This window comes from Staurois parvus, unplaced genomic scaffold (assembly GCF_062004578.1).
Source record: "Staurois parvus isolate SC_StPar_1 unplaced genomic scaffold, SC_StPar_1.0 ptg000475l, whole genome shotgun sequence".
Taxonomy (NCBI): Eukaryota; Metazoa; Chordata; class Amphibia; order Anura; family Ranidae; genus Staurois; species Staurois parvus.
In genome coordinates, this window is record NW_028318271.1 from 6,735,188 (window position 1) to 6,758,793 (window position 23,606).

Consider the following 23,606-nt stretch of genomic DNA (forward strand, 5'->3'; position numbering starts at 1 on the left):
TGAAGGTCCTCTATTTATCTAATCCCAGTATTCCATCTGAACATGAATTGCTGACATTTTTAGAGTATTTTGCCAGCCTTCTAAAAGCAGTTCAGGAAAAATTATAGATGGGACACGCAATCTGCTTATAGACTAAACTCCTACCGCCGAATATTAGACTTTTGCTATGTCCTGTTTGTGAAGAATTCCTGGAGAAAATGTGCGTGCTTTTATTTAAAACACATTACCTGACCCGCAGTGTCTAGAATATGAAGTGTTAAGGCACTTTCAATATGTGTTCAAATTATACTGCCTTTGGCTCCTCAAATCAGAGTAAAAACATTTAGAATAAAAGTTTGGTATTCATCAGACCTTTTTCAGCAGTGGAAACTTGTGTCAAAAAACGTGAGATTATGCCGTTGGAATTCAGATTTTCCAGCTTTTCTCTCCCACCATACTGAAATAGCCACACAGTTGTGACTTTGAAAAGTTTTGTTTTGTCTTTGGAATTTTGTTTTTCCAATTTTTATTTTATTTCTTTAGAAACGGGCACCAGTAATAACGCATAGAGAAAAGCATAAAAAAAATAGATTTGGAGGTAGAAGAATCTTTTTTAAAAGGATAATTCCCTAAAAAAATATAAAGAGAAAAAAGTCAATATAAGTCAATATAAGGGCACAACAGACGTAAGAAACAAACATTCCAAAAAGTCCAAATGAAACCTCTTAATGTATTAGTGTAATGGTATAAAGCTTCATATACAGTAATACATATGCCTCCTTTTTATTTTTATTTATTTAATTTGTGAAGTGCTGCACCAGTGATAATGCATCAGAGCCCAAAGACGGTCATAGATAGTTTGAATCTCGGCCAGTTCAGCAAGGACCAGCAGAGATTGAAACCATGTAGGAGCAGGCTGAATGTACCCAAGTTGATTGATCGATCGATCAGTTTGGATACGACCAACCTGCCAGATTTTACATGCGATTATTGCTAGCGGCTATTAAAGCTGTAATCACTGTGTTCTCCCGGCGGAGATGGCTCCCCCCCACCCCGGGAGAACACAATGGCTGCACAGGAGGGGGAATTGACTGATTTGTTTCAAATAGTGTAAAATAGTGACCCTTTTACTTTGGATGTAAACAATCATTTTAAAGGCTACATTCAACCATAACTGATGATATATTAGCTTCAAGTAGACAATTCAAAAGGGAGAATAATAGCACGTAATTATTTATTCCTAAATTCCTAAAAGGATGTTATTAAAATTAGACAAATTTTAAAGTCTTACCTTTTTTTTTTTTAAGTGTACAATTTATTTTATGTAAGTTATGTAGGAAGTATACGTTATAGCTCTATCCTTAATAGCTATAATCCTTAATATGGCTTTTAAGCTTCAGTCAAGATGATTTAGTTCATTTCTGTGGTTCCAGAATTTGTTTTTCAGGTTCCCAGATAAAAAATTTATATCCATGTTTCGCCAGGTTTGGAGCAGCAGTTATATGAATGCTCATAGGAAGTACATTCTGTAGTATATAAATAGAAATCTTCATTTCTGGGATTGTTCATACGGCTTTTTATTTGATTACAGCTGTTGATCGCTTGTCCCACATTATCATGACTTCAGGGTCAGATACAACCAGGGAAGACCATCTTCAGGAAACATCAATGGAGAAAGAACATTGCAATACTTGCCTCCATCAGTTTTGCCCTACTGATAATGATTTGGCTTCATCAGCTTCTCCTGACATGGACAAAAAAGGAGAACCCAACCTATGTTCTTCACCTGGCCATTGTGGTGGTAGCCCTGTTACTAACATTGATGATTTTATAAGTGAGTTAGACCAGACGGGTAATATGGAGGCTAGGAGATTTTCAGAACAAGCAGCATATGCTAAACCTGATTCAACTGCTAATAAATCGTCCAGCAACAACACAAGCTTTACCCTCCAAGCTGTAGAAACCACTGGCCCACTAGGGTTTTCCATTTTGGACACTATTCCTATAGACAATACAATTACTGTAAATAAGAACAGCTTAAGTAGTTACTGTAGAAATTTTAGCAGCTTCACCACAGAGGACTTTTCACTATCTGAACAGTTTGAAAGTAGCTCTTTTGAGCTCTCCAACTCAATGTATGGAACAGTGGAAGACTCTGATAGTGAGTCTTTACTGGAAATCCCATCAGATTCTACAAGCGATATGATTTCATCCCTTCAGAACCAGTCCTTTGTATCTGAAACACAGGCAACCACAGATTCAGAGGAAGAGCCAATAGAAATATGTTGTGCTAGCAAAAAGGATGATGTTGAAATGCAGAAAGTGCCACATTCTTACCAATCTGAGACAGTGATTTGTCAACCCACGCAGCTGGACTCTATGTACTGTCCAGGTCCACAGTGTGGAGAAACCTCTGAAAACATGATCCCTTTAGATGCTTCACGTAAGAAATATTCTCAGGAACCTCTTGAACAAGTTGATTTAAATGTGGAAGACTATTTAAAGGAAGGTTCACCAATGCTTGCATGTGATTCTACAGAAGTCAAGCCATCTGTGTGTGTTGATAATGATACTATGGACATTAACACCACAAGTCGGGCAAATGCTGAAGATCAAGTAGATATTCTATCTAGTCAAAATGATTGTGGTAAAGGATTGTCATTTAATGTGAAGACTGATGTAAGGACTAGTACCTGTTCCAAGGAACCCCTTAGTGCTATACAGTCTCCGGTAAGAAGTACCAGTCACCAAACCTTAACATCAGATGAGAAAAATGGACTAGCAAAAACAGACACCAAAACTGTAAAAAGTTCTACAACAAAAGCCTCTGTTGTGGAAAGATCCAAGGTAAATGGAGCTGGTTTAAAGCTGCAAGATGGCAAGAGGGCATTGAACAGTAACCTAGATATTCTTGGTACTCAGTTGCCTAAGCCAGGGCCAAAGTTAAAGGGGCTCACTATAAAGAGTAAAAATAGGCCCAGTGCTGATGTTGCTAAATCATTTATTAATAAAACAGAAGGCTGGGACTATAGAAAATCCACCACACAGCCTTCTCCTAAACTTCTACCCAAGAGGCCCACCATATTGGATGGGCCACCTTTTCCCAGAGATTTGAGCAACAGAAGAGCCACACATAAAACGATACTGGCCCAAGCTAAGGTCGATCCCAGTTCAGTGGTTAGTTCCAAGCCAAGCCTTGGTGAAAATGAGAAATTGCCCACCAACGGAGCAACAAAAAGTCCAGATGAAAGCAATCAAGAGATCGAGTCATCTGTGGATATGGATGAAAGCTTTGATACTAGAGAAAAAGTTGCATGCCACCAGACCACAAACGATGACAAGTGCTTCAGCAAAAAAAGTGATCTTGATAGCAAACAAAGAGGTGACCTAAGTGGACTTTCTAGGAATGAAACCCGCAGTTTGACTTCCCTTCATAATCATGAAGAGCAACTAGATAATGATGTTCAACGTACATTCATGGAAGTAAAATTGTCTCCTTCACTATCATCTATAAACACACACTTAAAAAATGAAAGCCGAAGTAAAACAGACTATACCATATATGACAGCTTTGCTATTGTTTACAAATCCCCAAGGCTCAAAGAAGATGCACCCCTTGTAGAGAAACCACCTAGTGGATCTAAGACAGTGACAAGAACTTATTCAATGCCAACTCATCTTCCCAATGCTGCAAACAATGATGTTCATCATAGAAAGGGTTCATCTTTGGATGATCCTATTAGTTTGTCAGTATCATATCAAAGCATAGATGACTACAATACTCAGGATATTTCCAAACCAAATGAGGATAATCTACTTCTCAATGAAAGGGGCTCTGTAAGGAATGATGTACCAAGGCCTATTAAAAGGAACTATTACTATGAACTCAACTGGCCTCATGAAACCTTATCTTCTCTGACCGTAAAGCAGAGGATTAAGTCATTCGAGAATCTAGTAAACTTTGACAAAAGTGTAATGAAGATCATTGAAATAAATAACACACCTTTTTCTTACAAACCTCCCTTAATTCGGAGATCTTCGGGTTCGATACCCTCACATACACAGTCCAATGAGAATGCAAAAGTGTTAAGGCGCAGTTTGAGCTCATGTTGTGATAGCCAAAGTGAAGTGTCCTTAGCAACACAAATAGCAAAATCTCCGTCGAACGTGGCCTTAACATGTATTGAAAAGCTCCCGGTAGACTCTGTAAAGGATATTCCAGTTCACGAGTTCACTAAGACTGAGAAAGAAGATAACTCTGTACAAGGGGTCCAGGTCAGAAAAAACAGGACGACACCAAGCCACATAAGGCCATCTTTATCCCGTTCCAAATTACGAGAATTGAGAGCCCTAAGCATGCCGGATCTTGATAAACTTTGCACTGAGGATTTCTCTATAGAGTCTAAATCTCCACAGTATAAAACAGAACTGGAGATTACACCCAGAAGGACTCCAGGAGCCGAAAATATACCTGCTCTAAATGGCACCCGTTTGAGCTCTAAAGACAATGGTGTATCTGGGTTAGCATATGATGGAGATGGAACGCAAGATGGGGAACTTGTCAGAAGGTCTTGGTCAGTAAGGTGAGCGTGTTTTCTTTTTCCTATATAACTTTAGTGCTTCTATTGAATACAAAAGGCAACATTTGACAACCCCGGTCTACATCAACCCTTTAAAATGGTGTAATTATCACAAACCACTTTTTGAGCCTATTTTCTGAAATTTCCAAGAAAGAAGCATTGTTTCAGCTTGGCTTTGCATGTTCTGTGATTCATTTTGAGTCTCAAGAGAGCTTAAAGTGTTACTAAACCCAGGACCCTGCATTCACTATATCTGGTCTTCCACAGTACACAGAACATGGAAGTGCAATTATTTTAGTAAATATAAACTGATAAATACTTTTTCTCATTAGCAGTTAGAACAGTCTTGTGACTTCTATCAGTGTCCAGCTGAGCACTGGTTAAAGCTTGTAGAAGGAGCTTTCATTTTGATCGAGGAGGATTTAGGACCCCGGGCCCTCTGTCTGGACAGTGCTGATTGGCACTGTGCTGCTCACATGCACTCTCCCAAGAAAAAAAAAAAAAACCTCTCTAGCAATACACACCAAATTGCAGAGTGACTCCACACAATATGTCTTATCAGGAGATAAGAGTGAGACCCTGGAAGAAGGGGAGGATCAGAGAAGTCAGGATCAATAGCCTTTTTACACAGTGCAGAGTATTAACCCCTTAGGTTCCACAGTGAGTATAACAAGCATGCTTTACTGCATATACAGACTGATTTTACTGTTGTGGGTTTATTAACACTTTAAATCTAGGTTGACTTTCTTAGGAACTAGTGTATCTTTAGAATTAGAATTAAAAAAAAATATATATTACCGATCATGATTTAGAAATTGAAACAAGTCCAATAATAGACTCTCAAAAAGCTTGGACACCCAAAGCCAGTTAAAATGGTGCTATTAATAACCACTTGACATTTGTTTGCCTGAATTTTAATATTGCATATCAACATAATTTAAACAAAACTGATCCAGGTGAATCTTATCTAAAGGATAGGAAATAATATGCAATATTTTTTGCCAGCTTCTTACTTTGTTTAATTGTGTGTGTATGTTTAGCTTGGATCAGGTTAGCGTCTCCACCAGGGACCAGCAAAAGCTTCAGGCTGTTTTGGCTTCTGTGGCATCCAAATCAGATATCATTACTCTGATTCAGGAAGCAAAAGCACAAGTGGAGGTGAGTGGTTTACATTTGTTACATATTTTCAGTTGGGAACCGACATTTGGTGTTATTTTTTAGAAACTTGCTTAGAAATTGTCTTGGCTTCTGACAAACTGCAGAAGTTCACGTAGAACTTCAGCCAAAACATTTAACTTTAGTTTTAAATAGAGTGAGGAAAGGTCAGAAGCTTGGTCGGGTTTTATGGATGTCATAGTCCCCACTGGGGTGATTACCTTTCATTTCCTGTCCAGCTGACTGTAGAAAGTGAAGAAGTGTCTCCCCAAACCCTGATCATTTTCAGGGCCAGGAGCTGTAGTTCCCGGTGTGGATCTTTCTGGGCCAAAAACAAGTAAAAAGAACTATGTTATGTTTGTGTAGCTAACATATAACTTATCTATAACTAATAAAGTACTGTATATTTTAAGCCTTTTTTACTTTTAGAGAGAGGAAGAGTTAGAATTCATGTCTGGTTTTAATTGCTGTGTGCTACAATGGTCACCGGACTAAAAGTGATGGAAAATCCAAATGGTACATTTGTAACTGGAAAAGATGCTGAGGGAAAGTCTTTTAACAAGGACAGCTGTACTTTCTATAAAGAGAGTGGCTCCAAGACAGGAAGCGAAGGGAAATCTTCAAAGGGGAACACAGCAAAAAAAAAATTAAATGTCTTTAATCGATTCCTTCTCTATCCGAAATATAAAGGAACAGTTGTAATTTTTTTTTTTTTTTTTGCTGTTTGAGTCCATTGTTTTTTTTGACAGCAAGATAACGCTTCAATGGGGAAACCGGTTCTAGCTTCTGCTCACTCTTCTACAGGTTTTAACCATTCCTTATTATATCCAAAAGACAAAAAAAGGCTAGACGAGCCTTTCTAAACCCCTTCAACACAATAACTTTCCAGTCTCGGGATGATCGCAAAAAATTACTATATCTACAACTCATGATACATTAGTGTGGTGTCAGTGGGAAGAGTGCTCCTTACATTTGTGGTCATAGAGAAGAATTACCCCCTTACAGATAGCTAAAAAGATCATTGATGTCAATGGGAATTTCTCTGAGAGGCAGACATTGCCCATTGCTCAAGGAGCCCCTAGCACAGGGCTTGAAAAAGCCGCTCGCCAAATGCGAGGAGAAATTCCTCTGTGGCGAGCAGCAAGCACAGATGAAGCCTGAGCGACTGCACCTGCAATCCAAGCCTCATTGTGAAGCCGAGTTCCGGTTCACAACTTCCGGTTTCCGGCTTCTTCGGCTCTGCTGAGAGGAGACACCCTCTCCACTGCCGTGGGGGACTTGGAGGGACTAGGAGTAAGTACTGTATACAACATGTCATATAACTATAATGGAGTACAGGGGAGCTGGGATATACATTACTGAGTAATTACTCAGTAATGTATATCCCAGCTCCCCTGTACTCCATTATAGTGATATGACATGTATACAGTAATCATTACTGTATACATGTCATATCACTATAATAGAGTACAGGGGAGGGGGGATATACATTACTGTATACATGTCATATCACTATAATGGAGTACAGGGGAGGGGGATATACATTACTGTATACACATCATATCACTATAATGGAGTACAGGGGAGGGGGGATATACATTACTGTATACATGTCATATCACTATAATGGAGTACAGGGGAGGGGGGATATACATTACTGTATACACGTCATATCACTATAATGGAGTACAGGGGAGGGGGATATACATTACTGTATACACGTCATATCACTATAATGGAGTACAGGGGAGCTGGGATATACATTACTGTATACATGTCATATCACTATAATGGAGTACAGGGGAGGGGGGATATACATACTGTATACATGTCATATCACTATAATGGAGTACAGGGGAGGGGGATATACATTACTGTATACACATCATATCACTATAATGGAGTACAGGGGAGGGGGGATATACATTACTGTATACACGTCATATCACTATAATGGAGTACAGGGGAGGGGGATATACATTACTGTATACATGTCATATCACTATAATGGAGTACAGGGGAGGGGGATATACATACTGTATACATGTCATATCACTATAATGGAGTACAGGGGAGGGGGGATATACATACTGTATACATGTCATATCACTATAATGGAGTACAGGGGAGGGGGGATATACATTACTGTATACATGTCATATCACTATAATGGAGTACAGGGGAGGGGGGATATACATACTGTATACATGTCATATCACTATAATGGGGTACAGGGGAGAGGGATATACATTACTGTATACATGTCATATCACTATAATGGAGTACAGGGGAGGGGGATATACATTACTGTATACACGTCATATCACTATAATGGAGTACAGGGGAGGGGGGATATACATTACTGTATACATGTCATATCACTATAATGGAGTACAGGGGAGGGGGGATATATATTACTGTATACATGTCATATCACTATAATGGAGTACAGGGGAGCTGAGATATACATTACTGTGTACATGTCATATCACTATAATGGAGTACAGGGGAGGGGGGATATACATTACTGTATACATGTCCTATCACTATAATGGAGTACAGGGGAGGGGGGATATACATACTGTATACATGTCATATCACTATAATGGAGTACAGGGGAGGGGGGATATACATTACTGTATACATGTCCTATCACTATAATGGAGTACAGGGGAGCTGGGATATACATTACTGTATACATGTCATATCACTATAATGGAGTACAGGGGAGGGGGGATATACATTACTGTATACACGTCATATCACTATAATGGAGTACAGGGGAGCTGGGATATACATTACTGTATACATGTCATATCACTATAATGGAGTACAGGGGAGGGGGGATATACATTACTGTATACACGTCATATCACTATAATGGAGTACAGGGGAGGGGGATATACATTACTGTATACATGTCATATTATAATGGAGTACAGGGGAGGGGGGATATACATTACTGTATACACGTCATATCACTATAATGGAGTACAGGGGAGGGGGATATACATTACTGTATACACGTCATATCACTATAATGGAGTACAGGGGAGGGGGGATATACATTACTGTATACACGTCATATCACTATAATGGAGTACAGGGGAGGGGGGATATACATTACTGTATACATGTCATATCACTATAATGGAGTACAGGGGAGGGGGATATACATTACTGTATACATGTCATATCACTATAATGGAGTACAGGGGAGGGGGGATATACATTACTGTATACATGTCATATCACTATAATGGAGTACAGGGGAGGGGGGATATATATTACTGTATACATGTCATATCACTATAATGGAGTACAGGGGAGCTGAGATATACATTACTGTGTACATGTCATATCACTATAATGGAGTACAGGGGAGGGGGGATATACATTACTGTATACATGTCCTATCACTATAATGGAGTACAGGGGAGGGGGGATATACATACTGTATACATGTCATATCACTATAATGGAGTACAGGGGAGGGGGGATATACATTACTGTATACATGTCCTATCACTATAATGGAGTACAGGGGAGGGGGGATATACATTACTGTATACACGTCATATCACTATAATGGAGTACAGGGGAGCTGGGATATACATTACTGTATACATGTCATATCACTATAATGGAGTACAGGGGAGTGGGGATATACATTACTGTATACACGTCATATCACTATAATGGAGTACAGGGGAGGGGGATATACATTACTGTATACATGTCATATTATAATGGAGTACAGGGGAGGGGGGATATACATTACTGTATACACGTCATATCACTATAATGGAGTACAGGGGAGGGGGATATACATTACTGTATACATGTCATATCACTATAATGGAGTACAGGGGAGGGGGGATATACATTACTGTATACACGTCATATCATTATAATGGAGTACAGGGGAGGGGGATATACATTACTGTATACATGTCATATCACTATAATGGAGTACAGGGGAGGGGGATATACATTACTGTATACACGTCATATCACTATAATGGAGTACAGGGGAGGGGGATATACATTACTGTATACATGTCATATCACTATAATGGAGTACAGGGGAGGGGGATATACATTACTGTATACATGTCATATCACTATAATGGAGTACAGGGGAGGGGGATATACATTACTGTATACACGTCATATCACTATAATGGAGTACAGGGGAGGGGGATATACATTACTGTATACGTGTCATATCACTATAATGGAGTACAGGGGAGGGGGATATACATTACTGTATACGTGTCATATCACTATAATGGAGTACAGGGGGGGGGATATACATTACTGTATACGTGTCATATCACTATAATGGAGTACAGGGGAGGGGGGGGTATACATTACTGTATACATGTCATATCACTATAATGGAGTACAGGGGAGCTGGGATATACATTACTGTATACACGTCATATCACTATAATGGAGTACAGGGGAGGGGGGATATACATTACTGTATACATGTCATATCACTATAATGGAGTACAGGGGAGGGGGGATATACATTACTGTATACACGTCATATCACTATAATGGAGTACAGGGGAGCTGGGATATACATTACTGTATACATGTCATATCACTATAATGGAGTACAGGGGAGGGGGGATATACATTACTGTATACACGTCATATCACTATAATGGAGTACAGGGGAGGGGGGATATACATTACTGTATACACGTCATATCACTATATTGGAGTACAGGGGAGGGGGGATATACATTACTGTATACATGTCATATCACTATAATGGAGTACAGGGGAGGGGGATATACATTACTGTATACATGTCATATCACTATAATGGAGTACAGGGGAGGGGGATATACATTACTGTATACATGTCATATCACTATAATGGAGTACAGGGGAGCTGGGATATACGTTACTGTGTACAGTTTTATATTTTGGACTCTTTATTCTAAAGAATAATGTCATTTCATAAGCTTTAAGGAGGCGTGGTTGGGGCTGGCCCGGGGTGGGGTTGGTGGCGGACTTGGGCAAGGTTGGGTGGGGCAACTGGTGTAGAGTAAGTTTTGTGACCGGCTAGTAGGTCTGGACTCAAAATTTTAACTCTTGCCCTAGCAATCTCAAGAGGAACCCTAGCTTATAAACCCTGGGCTAGAGTTTTACTAAATAGATAAGTTGCCACTTATGCTCAGGTTAACTCTGGGGAAAAAAAAGCCTGCTCCCTGGTCCAGTGGAAATCCCATCCCTCCAACAGGACACAATGTTAATATAAATCAATACTCATGACTTGGATAGGGTAAGACTAGAAACCTTTTTTTTTTGTTTGCTGTCCATTACCGCAGTGCTCCAGTTTTACTAAATCTCCCCTATGGTGTCATTCATTCACCTAATAGTGAATGAAAGTATAATAAATTTCAACATTTAAATAAATTTAGAAGTAAGTTGAATTGCTAAAAAAGCATAAAAGTAAAAAAAAAAAATGCTGTCCAATTTGCCTGTTTATAAATAGGCCTCTTGTGCTGGATGGATTCTGTTTGGAATTACAATATGTATGCATAAATGTATTACTTATCCTTCACACAGCCAAGATGTAACTTCAAATGCTCATTACCAGTATACAGTGGCAGCATTTCTCCCGGTCATGTGCAGACTGAAGGGACAGGGCATGCTGCGGCTTGTAGAGCTTTAGTCAGACCTCCTGTTTTCCTTTGTACATTTTAGACTGATGAAAATATTATAATTCTTAAGCCCTTGGAATCATACCACACAGGAAGCCGTCTGCGGGAACCAAATGCTTTTCTGCCAGTCGGTGCAGTGCCCCCGCGTAGGATCGTGTAAATGTTTTCATGCATTCTTGAGGTTCTGTGTATCGACTGTTTGCTCAGTGTATTTTTACCGTTTTACTTTTGTGGTTGAGAACTTTCTAACGACACTTTTCAGAATACAGAAATAATTTATGGGGCGAGCCTGTATGGCTGGTTTAGTGTGCGCTGACTAGAGTTCTTGGAGATAGGTGGGTGGTAAGGGATTTCACAATTTATTTGGCCTGTTTAATATGTTAAGAAATCTGTTGATCTTGAGTGAAGCTGCCAAGAGATTTGATAGTTCTGGTATTTGTTAGCGTGCTGATAATTGAGGGCAGACTGCAACAGCTCAGTGCTGTTGTGGTAGTGAGATATGGTGTATTAAAAAGAACCTCTACTGACTGGACATGTGTGTAACCCACAGACCCACTGACGAGTCCCACTGCTATTCCTGCGTGGACACAAGACTTCCCAGTCTCTCTACACAAGAACCAGGCAGGATTTATGTAGGATATATTGCATGAAGAATTTGGATAGGGTATTCGCTGTGCCTTGGGATACTCCCAAATATAGTGCAAACTTTAACAGGGGACACTCTCTGGTAGTAGCTAACCTCTTCAGTGTAGGCTTCTCGTGCAAGACAATATGGACATTCAGCTCAGGGGACTCCCTCTCTGGAAGCATCCCTGAGCCAACAAATCTGGAACAGTCTCTCAAAGAGGTTAGGCAGTAACAGTCTCTCTCTCAGGCCTCTTCTCACTGTGTCCCTGTGTACATAGATGCTTCCTTCCAGTACTAGCCAGACCCTGTACCGTGAGCCTCCAGGCTCTAGTTCACATGTAGTGCGTTTCGGTGCACTCAACAAAGGTAGAACATGCTGCTTTTTTTCTGTATGAAACTTATCTGGAAAGCGGCAAAATGCATCAAAAATGCACCGAAACGCATCAAAAACGCACTGGGTCCTGTATTGCGATAAAGACAAAAATGAGAGAAAACACACTGGAATGCATAAAAAACACCATAACACACCAAAAATGCACATGCAGAAATGTGTTCGGATGGAGTAGGGAATGGATAAAGCTCCACCTCACTTTTACTTGTCATCTATGTCCCATTGGGAAGATATCCCTTCACTTTCTGTTCTCCAGACACAACAGGAAGTGACAGGAAATATCTCCAAGCACGGGAAATCCTTTGTTAGAGTCCTGTCACGGAATTAAGTATCCTCATTTAAGGATTTCTCCTCTATTCCTGTTCCAGTGGCAACTCAGACTTTTGAAATTTCTCTCACTTCCGATCCCAGTAACAATGGTGACCAGAACAAACTGAGAGAATGACTCTCCAAAGACAGCAGTAAAGACCTTGTAACTAACCCATCCAGCACTAAACCCTTCCTCCTTTTTTTTTGCTGGGAGTACACGGCTAACAGTGACACTATGAAGTAGCCAAAAAAAGAAGAAAAAGCCACCATTCACCCCATAGACCATTTTAATGAGCTCATATTACAATGTTGACACCAAAATGTGCAAAAATAAGCATAATACATCAAACTTTCGGGACCATGGCACACTTTCTATTTTAAATTTCTATCACCTTGAGAAGGGGTCTGCCGTATTATGTCTATTTTTGCAATATGACCAATCAGTTATGTAATATGACCACATTAAAATTGTGAGGGCTATGGGTTGAGCCAAAAAAAAAGAAGAGAAAGCCACCATTCACCCCGTAAACCTCATAATTTTAGTGAGGTTATATTACAATAATGACACCACAATGTGCAAAAATAGGCATAATACACCGAATTTTAGGGGCTACGGCAAACCCTCTATCTCAAAGTGTCTGTCACCTTGAAATAGGGGTCTGCTGTATTTTGCCTTTTTGTGAAATGTCACCAATGAATTCTGTAATATATCCTCATTAAAATGGTGAGGTCTAGGGGCTGAGCACTGGCTTTTTCTTATGTTTTAGAACATTACAGGGGTTCTGCCTTTTCACAAAAAAGGGGTTTTGGCATTAGATTTAACTTAAAGAAATATATTTCTTACCTTTTTTTAGCTTTATTTATTGTGTCTGCTGAAGACTCTAGGACACTGGTACCAAATATGCATCATGTGTGAGTCACTAGATTGCAGACATCAGTTTAGTTTTGGAGCATGGTGAGCTGCACTGAGAATGAGAAATTGAGGTCTCAGCGACCCTGGTGGGTTTGGGTTGGTTTTACTTCTGTAGCTCCCAGCTGACAGTGACAGATGAGGTCCTAGCACTGAACTGGTCACTCCTGGACTTCTTTTCATCCAGTGGGCAGATTGACCTAACTATGAGTGGAGGTACAGCTGGGCAAGCTATATACTCTGACTTCCAGCAATCTCTGTATACTGATTGCAAGCAAGGACAGTTGGTAAGCTCCATACACTGACCTTCCCAGTGAGCTCTGTATAGAGACCTTGAGCATACCCTGTTGTGCAGTCTTCCAAGTTGGCTAGACTCAGTCAGAACTAATGTGGAGTCAGGATCAGGGCAGCCAGTTACAGATGGATCAGAGCCTTTCTGGAAGGCCTGGGTAAAGGGATGTGAGACATTTTATGGTTTGGACAAGCAGGATGGCTGTCTGGCATACACTGAAAGTACATTTTTGAGGTCCACATTAGAAGGTCAGATTCCACTTTCACAGAACAGACTGTGCTGGGAGCTGTGTGCTGACCTGGTGCGTTATAATTCTCCCAAGCTATGTTCCAGCAAAGGGATGTAGTATTGCCTACTTAAATAACCACAAATCTCCAAATGTACGCTGCACTATAATGAACAGCTGCTAATAACCGCTACTATGTATGTCAGGTTATTTGTATGGTACTATGAATTGTACAGGACTTCTGTGAACATTTATTCTGTCTCCAAGCAAAATATAGGTAAAATATTAATAGGTATGGCATCCATAGAATTACGTCGTATGTAGGCAAACTATTCACATTGCATTACAGCTTTTATTAGATACTGGGAAATTAAATAACTTAAAGAGGCACTGTCACCTTGCCCATTTAGGGCAAAGTGATAGTTCCTGTGTAAAGAGCGCCCTCCACCCACCACTTCAATGCACCATCACAGCATCCTCCAAAATTTCTAGTGGAGAAGTCACCCCTTCCTCACGTGACATTGCTTTCACCTAGCATTTGGCCTGTAGACCCAAGCATTATATCATGGTAGAAGATCTCATTCTCCCCCATACCCATGTAGTACTACCCCCTTAAAAGCTGCTGGTTTTGGGTACCCCTATTTTCCTGCACAGCCAGGCAACATGCTTTTTCCACACATTGTTTTTGTTGTTTTAGGGTAAACAACTGGGATAGGGTCTAGGGGTATATGGGAAGCCCCACTTGGCTTGAAACCAAGGACAAACTTCCTAAATTCTGTACAAAACAAATGTAGGATCCTGGACTTTCCACTCTCTCTAGAGTACCAACAGTCTCTTGACTGATCGATAACACAGTCTCCGTGAGGAGCCCTTGGTCCCCTCTACGTGAACCTCTTCAGACACCAACTATAAACTGTCCACCACCTGGCTGTCTTTGAAGAGTATCCTGGAGCAAGAGATTCTGGAACAGACTTGAAGCCCTATCCCAGGGACAAATGGCTGGGTATAGCACCTAGCAGCCCTCTCATCCGTAGGCCCCAGAGATGTAGAGGTACTCACCTTGTGTCCTGTAGCTTTGGATAAACTGCTTTCAGTCTTTCTGATGAGCTGGTTTCCTTCCAGGCTTACAGGCTATGTTTCCTCAGTGGACTGTGGGGCAGTGGAGCTCCCTCTGTCAACTTTCTTCTCCCATCCTTCTGACCTCCAGCCTGGAGGCGGACCCCCTTCTTCTCCAGGGTTCCCTCCCAGGTTACACAGCAACACACCTCAGCTCTCCATTTTCCATCTGACTCCCCTTGCTGGCCAGGCTGTCCCATATTTATGGGCCTGTCTACCACACTGCCAGGCCTCCTGCCTGGGATTAGTCAGACTCCAATGAATTGCAGATCAGCACCTCATGGCCTCCACCCTCTAGCTTCTAGAAACTTCTCCAAGCTTCTAGAACCAGGGGGAGGTACCAGAGGCCTGACCTAAAGTAAACTCACTGACTCACACCCAAGCCTCTAACTACACTACAAACTATGTACACCAGAGGGTACTACACTCAGATGCATTGGGTATTTTGCAGTGGATGCCAAAGAGTGAGGAGGGTGAGAGTGATAAAGAGATGAGTAAATTGTGATTGGGGTGAGCAACAGACCCTGTCACATCGAACTGATTGGGGAAGATGGCAGGTTCTCTTTAACAGTTTCTGCAGTGAAAACCCAAATTTCCCAGGTGGACAGAAACTAATGCAGAGTAGTCACACTGTGGGAGTATCCAAGAAAAATGAGAAGCCATAGGGTTCCACTTTTATTGAAACATTTTGGGTATTCTTGGCCACTTATTTGCACATCTCCCACAGAAAGCAACATTTCAAGGCCACTGAGGAACTCAGGTAGTAGTGACAACAAACTGCAAAAACACACACAGAAGGGTGCAAACGCCTAGCACATTACCACCATCAGCAATTATTGGATCTAAAAACAATTGCATACCCACAAACACATGTAAAAACAGACGTATCAAATTACAACTCCAGCTGTAGGTAGCGTCATCTATTCATGACCCAAGCAGTTGGAAACTGATGCGTTTCAGGGGTAATCCCCTTCTTCAGAGCTGAGCTGGTAGTGACAACAAACTGATAACAGAAATACAGTGAGATTCATTGAGAGTGTCTAAAACACTCTGGTGTGCCTTCACATGACAAACGGTGTGGGCGATAGATTCCTTTTGTAGACAGGTACATGAATCTAGAGCATGCACAGTGTGTGGAGGAACTTTCTTTTGGGGGGTTTGTATCTAGAGGTGGAGTTTGCTGGGAATACACAAAAACTAGTTCCCTATCAGGTCTGTCTCCATGTGATTGAAAGCAGGCAGTGGACAGATCCCTAACCAATACACCGCCTGCTATTGGCTATGGAATTCACCCACTGCCTGCTGTCAGTTTCGAAGAGAGAACAGATGTGATATAGAACTAGTGTCTTATTTTCCCCATCGGACTCCACCCACTTCAGCATCACTGGTCGCTAGGAGGCTGTCAGCTGTGAAGCCGACAGCTTCTTTAATGACCAGTGACAGGAAATGGATAGCTGCGGCAAATATGCTGCACTGCTACACTATGTGCAGGGACAGGCACTCTTCCTGTCTCTGTACGCCAACTTAAAGTTGGTCTTTATTACCTCCAGTTTCATTATCTTCATTCTTTACAAACTAGAGGTAATTATTCCTAAATTTGATACATTAAACGTGACACTTTGTATAAGATGTGCTATTAAGAACTACCTGAATCTGTCAAATGTAATGTAAAGTTACTGAAACCGGCAGCAGGAATTTTAAATCTGGCATAGGCCATTTTAAAGAGCCATAGCTCCAGAAAAGTGTTGGTAGTTATTTATTTGGTGCCGAAACAGACCGCATTAGCGCTGACTGCTCTATACAATTAAGCTGTCTATAGATTGATTGAAATTCAGCCAGTGCTACTGAATCCCAATTAGTGTGTGACCATCTCTGCTTGCCTGACATCTATCATTTGATCGACTTCTTTTGGAGGAACATGTAAAACGTTTCTCGATGTTTGACAAGTCTATTCTGACAGCAGTGGGTACAGTAATGTCCCAGCAAGGGGGATCCTTCCATCCACCTCATTTGTGAGGATGGACATATCTGTTAGCTTTTTTTTCGTTCAGCCTGCTGGCTGAAAGAAAAAAAAGTGTATAGTCAGCTTTAGCTTTAACCCGCAGCTGGAGTTCTACTTTAAAACCAAAAATTGACCTTCGGTACACCACCATCCCCATTTTTTGCAATAAAGTGGTAAATAAAAGACCGCCTTTCAATAACTCTACATGGTGAGTTAGGTAGACATTTAGAGTTTCTAAATGAGACATGACATAGGCGGATAATTGAATTTTCCATCTCTGTTTTGCTTAAGTATTAGTCATATTGCATTTGAGGCATGTGAGCTATTTTTCAGGATAAATGAAAGACATTACTCTATTATCTTGGGATACGATGGCAAATACTAAGGTGTGTAACTTTTGCTATGAGAATGTAGCCCTGGGTTGACCCCCTTTATGGATCACCCTGTGTTTATATTCAATGTGTTCTCATTTTGGTCTCTTTTATGTCTTCTTGCTGACAAATCCATATTCATTAGAGTAAATCTTTTTTCTTTATCACTAGATGATAATTTGTCTCATTTGTGGTTGATAGTCCATGTTTCAGTTCCTAATATTTCAAGGTTTATAGCCAGTGTTGGGTTGCCTTTTGCAATAAATACAGTCTTGTTGGCAGGTTTAGATATGTGGTATTTGATGCTTTTGCTTTAATGTGGCTTAGCGGTCAAGATGAATATCCTTCTTCTTGTTCAGTGGGGCTGTGATTAACCCTAAGGACAGTCTTATAATTATTGCCTTGGGCTGTGTGGATGCATTCAATTGTTCACAGAGCTCAGGTCTAACATTTATGTAGGTTTCATACTTGCTTTATATGCTGTTTTTTTATGTTTTTTTTTCATGTAAGTGTGTATCTTTGTTTTACAAGGCCAGTCATTTCGTATCTCAAGGTACCTAGTGTTGGATTATTAAGGTATCTTGTTTCCTGGGGCCACAGCCTGGAAAACAATCTCTCAATTTCACAAGGTTATCATCATAATTTGTACGTCTATTTAGGGGATTTATATGGAATAAGAATTATATGTTTGATTTGGAAGCTTCGTGGAAAAGAATGGGCACAGTAAGAAGTTCTCGTCTATGTCCCAAGAGTTTCTATATGCATTACATGGTTTAAAGTTTGTGGAGTCCTGACTATCAACTGAAACGCTGATTGCAAGCAAGGTCTTGTTACCAACATCAGTACCTGACCCTTCCAATGAACTTTTACTGAATGGGCCGAGATTCCACAGACACATTCCAAATGTTTGTGGAAAACCTCTCCAGAAGACTGGAGGCTGTTATAGCTCTGAACAACTATCAACCTGTCCCGCATGCCAAGGTGCTAGGTGTTATCCTGGACTCTTAACTATCCTTTTGGCCCCAAGTCCAATCACTTTCCGAAGCTTGCTGCCTCAACCTATGGAACATTTCCAAAATACACTCCTTCCTACCCAATGACACCGCAAAGCTCCTAGTCTGCTCCCTGGTCATCTCTAGCCTCCACTATTGCAACTCCCCTCTCATTGGATTACCCTTACATAGATTATCCCCTCTTCAGTCCAACTCATCCACCTTACCAAACGTGCAACGTCTGCTACTCCTCTCTGCCAATTTTTCCACTGGCTTCTGCTCAATGAATTCAAGTCAAAATACTAAAAACAACTTACAAAGTCATCCACAACTCGCCCCCAGCTACATCACTAACCTAGTCTCAAAATACCAACCTAATTGTTCTCTTTGTTCCTTCTAAGACCTCCTGCTTTCTAGTTCCCTTGTCACCTCCTCTCCTGCTCACCTCCAGGACTTCTCCAGAGTCTCTCTATTCCTATGGAATTTCCAATCCCAATCTGTCCAATTGTTTTCTACTCTGTTTACATTTAGACGATACTTGAAAACCCATCTCTTCAGACCAGCCTTTCCTGCCCCCACTTAATATCTGTACTTTATTTTCTCCATTAGCTCATCCTCCAGAGGTATTACCTTTTGTATCAATTGACCTTCCCTTTTAGATTGTAAGCTCTAACGAGCAGGGCACTCTGTTTCCTACTGTGTTGAATTGTATTGTAATTGTACTGTCTGCTCTCACGTTGTAAAGCTCTGGGCAAACTGTTGGCGCTATGCCTCTATTTTTCTCCCTATCGATTTGTTTGGGACAAGCATTGCTTGTTAGTTGGGGTTTTGTGTACTGCTCTATGTACATTACAACTCCCGTAGTCCATCTCAGGCATGATCAAGAGAGGGAATCTATGTTCCTACATACAAGGGGACCATAGAGAATAAACATAGCCACTAAAACCTCCAAAACACTCCAGCACTCAAGCTAAGGTGCTTCTATTGAGGCTTGCAACTGTAATGCTTCTGTAATGTTAAAAGGATGATGTGTTTCAGGGAATTAGCCCCCTTCCTTAGAGCTAACTCAACCCAACCTCATGCCATGTCACTGCTTAAATAGTCGGGTATCGAAGGCTTCCCTACTCCTAACAAATGAACAAATGAGTGGGGCCAAAATTGACAAATGCACACCCCTTATGTGCTGGAAAGATAAGTACTCTCACAGCCAACTAGGGGATTGCAAAAACAGCAAAACCAATGCTAATGGGAAACTATAACATTATGACCACCCACCATAGCACATCGAGGCACGGTCTCCACTAGACATCTGAAGGTATGTTGTGGTATTTAGCACCAAGTCGTCAATAGCAGTTTCTTTAAGTCCGTTGCAATGTGGGGCCTCCATGGACGAACTTGTTTTTCCACACATCCCACAGATGCTTGATTGGATTGAGATCTGGAGAATATGGAGGTCAAGTCAACACCTCAAACTTGTTGTGTTCCTCAAACCATTTCTGAATTCATCAGACCAAGCCACCTCCTTCATTGTTCTGTGGTCCAGTTCTAATTCTCATGTGCCCATTTTAGGTACTTTTGGTTGTGGACACGGGTCAGAATGGGCACCCTGACAGATCCCAAGCAGCCCCATACACAACAAACTGCAGTGTGCTGCGCATTCTGACAGGTTTCTTTCTAAACCAGCATTAACCTTTTCAGCAGTGTGAACTGCAGTAGCTCTCAGATAGAATCGGATTACAAGGGCCAACCTTCGTTCCCCACATGCACTAGTGAGCCTTAGCCACCCATGAACCTGTTACTGTTTTACCAGTTTTTCTTCCTTGGACCACTTTTGTTTGGACCTGACCACTGCAGGCCAGGAACATCCCACCACTGCAGGCCAGGAACATCCCACAAGAGCCGCAGTTTTGGAGTTGCTCTGACCCAGTTGTCTGATCATTACAAATTTCGTCTTGTCAAAGTTGCTCGGATCCTTATGCTTGTTCATTTTTTCTGCTTTTAACACATCAGCTTCCAGTACAACTTGTTCACTTGCTGCCTAATTTATCCCACCCACATTCACATGTCATTGTAACACGATAATCAATGTTATTCACTTTACCTGTCAGTGGTCGTAATATTATGGCTGATTGATGTAAATTCTGTATAGGAATAATGTTAGTGACAATGCTGGTTTTGACAATGGTATCCCATTTATCTCCAACAGCGGAAGGAAGATGTGTATTTTGTGGTACTGAATAAAGAAGAGGGAGCCGGACTGGGCTTTAGCATTGCTGGAGGAGTGGACTTGGAGCAGAAATCCGTCATTGTAAGTAAGGTGCAGGTCTGCCCAGCAGCTGGAAAATCTAAATCCCAGTTTTGTATTCCGCAGCCTCCATAGCAGCCATTAGCCTTCTTTCAACAGTTGCTGCACGGCCAATTACTCTTCAAGGCAGAAGTGACACCTGCTCAGCCGCGGCCAGACACAACTGCATTCAAATGTTTAAAACACACAATAAATATGTCTGATTGAAGACGGCTTTGCGCATAACTCCGACAAATGTTTTAAACATTATGTGTAATCATAGGACAGCAATGTACTCAGAGCAGGAATAAAACCTCACCTATACACATGAGTGATATCTGGGAGAAATAAAATCGCTGCTATATGATTCATCTGTATAGTGCTGACAGACGCTGGCCATTAGACCAAGGCCAATTTTTGGCCATAATTTACCAAAAATTTAAATTCACTTGGATAGCTTTGTAGAATATGGGTGGTACAGTGGTACATGTTTGGCAGCGAGCATGTTGATATGATTAAATCTGTAACATCAGTCGCAGTTCATACCCGACATGCTGAATATTTATTTTCAGGTCTAAATAATTTATAAAAATAAGGATATTAGAGCTCTGATGTGAAGAATCCCTTATCCATGACCCTTTGAGTCTGGTTTCAGTTTTTTACTTACTGGGGGTGAGTCTCTGCTAAGCCCTGCCCACTTGCTATCCCCTTGTCCAATAAGAGTGCTCTTATTGGCTGATGAACTTCTTTAGTTTTACAGGGGACTATTTGGGGTTTGAACCCAAGTTGGTAAACTCAAGCCCTCAGTGAAACAGTCAACCCAGAATTATTGAGGGGGGTGTTAGGAAAAGACATTCAGAGGTAATAGTAGACACCTTGTAGTGTCTTCTCATAGGCTAGTCCAGTGTTTCTCAACCTTTTTTCAGTTAAGGCGTCCTTTAAAATTATGCACAGTCCCGAGGCACCCTTTAAAAGTATGGACAATCACTAGGCACCCTTTAAAACTATGGACAGTCTTCAGGCACCCCATTCTAAAATAGGGTTCCTGAAGACTGTCCACAATTTTAAAAGGGCACCCCATTCTAAAATGTGAAAAACTATTCTAATAGTTTTATATAATGCATCAACATCCATACATGTACGACAACCAACATTAGAGGTGATTTATTCTTCCAAGGCAAGTACACTTAGTGCAAGGGCCAGCCTGATATAACTGTAATAAATGGATTGTTGTCTGGAGCCTGCACTGTAAGCCCTCTTTGATGCTTTAATTGTGTAAGATGAAAATCTGCCTAGCAATTTTTTTTCCTTTTTTGAGAGGTCCGCCTCAGGTAATAACCTAAGGCAGCAATGGGCAAACTACGGCCCGCGGGCCGTATACGGCCCGGCGGACCTTTTAATCCGGCCCGCGGAGCTAGGCTCCTCTCACAGTCCGCCCTGAAGACCAGTGTAGCATGAAAATCTGTCTCCTATATGGGGGATGAATTACTATGGGGGATGAATTTCTATATGGGGGATGAATTACTATATGGGGGATGAATTACTATATGGGGGATGAACTACTATGGGGGATGAATTACTATATGGGGGATGAATTACTATATGGGGGATGAATTACTATGGGGGATGAATTACTATGGGGGATGAATTACTATATGGGGGATGAATTACTATGGGGGGATGAATTACTATATGGGGGATGAATTACTATGGGGGATGAATTACTATATGGGGGATTAATTACTATGCTTACTATAGGGGGAATATTACTATACTTACTATGGATGACACATACACATCATTCATCTACTCTTGGTCCGGCCCCCGGGTCCAATATATGAACCCATTGCGGCCCTCAAGTCAAAAAGTTTGCCCACCTCTGGTCTAGTATATTGTTCAGGAAAACTCTCATAATTAGGGTGCAGGAGGCCTTAGGTCAGGGGTGGGCAAACGTTTTGACTTACCTTTCCTCTCGCCGTGCCCCGTGCCGTTCCGGTGTAGCATGAAAATCTGTCTCCTATGAGGATCTGTCCCCCTCGACGTATCTGCGCATGTGCCAGTTTCAGGCATTAGCAGCCGATCGGCGATCTCCGGCACATGCGCAGATACGTCGAGGGGGACAGATCCTCATAGGAGACGGATTTTCATGCTACACCGGTCTTCAGGGCGGACTGTGAGAGGAGCCTAGCTCCGCGGGCCGGATTAAAAGGTCCGCCGGGCCTTATACGGCCCATGGGCCGTAGTTTGCCCATTGCTGTACTAGACCCTACACACAATGGGTTTCCTTAGTTTCCTTAGCGAGGATGCGGCTATTGCAGCGTGAACTTGGTCTATACCCCACTTACCTGAGCTTTCTTACCTTTTTCACCATGTGAGTGCTTTTACATTGCTCCCTAATAAATGTTGTAAATTACATAGTTAGTCTGGCTGAAAAAAGACAAAAGTCCACCCAGTTCAAACATAGAAAAAAAAAAGTTATAATCCTACACCCACAGTTGATCCAGAGGAAGGCAAAAAAACCCAGCAAAGCATGATCTAGTTTGCTCCTGCTGGGAAAAAAATTCCTTCCTGATTCCCCGAGAGGAAATCGGATATTCCCTGGATCAACTTTACCTATAAACCTTAGTATCCATTTATATTCTGTGTATCCAGGAAATAATCCAGGACTTTTTTGAAGCAATCCACTGA

At 41.3% G+C, this 23,606-nt stretch overlaps 1 protein-coding gene across 2 annotated transcripts in view; it reads left to right on the forward strand.

Moving 5' to 3' along the window:
• Nucleotides 1-23,606, forward strand: part of PDZD2 (PDZ domain containing 2) — a 354,572-nt gene that overhangs the window by 297,718 nt on the left and 33,248 nt on the right. For both annotated transcript variants that reach the window (XM_089689464.1, XM_089689465.1), the window contains exons 19-21: nucleotides 1,571-4,562; nucleotides 5,600-5,717; nucleotides 20,841-20,942. In XM_089689464.1, coding sequence (XP_089545590.1) covers nucleotides 1,571-4,562; nucleotides 5,600-5,717; nucleotides 20,841-20,942 — 3,212 coding nt within the window. The remainder of the gene's footprint in view (nucleotides 1-1,570; nucleotides 4,563-5,599; nucleotides 5,718-20,840; nucleotides 20,943-23,606) is intronic.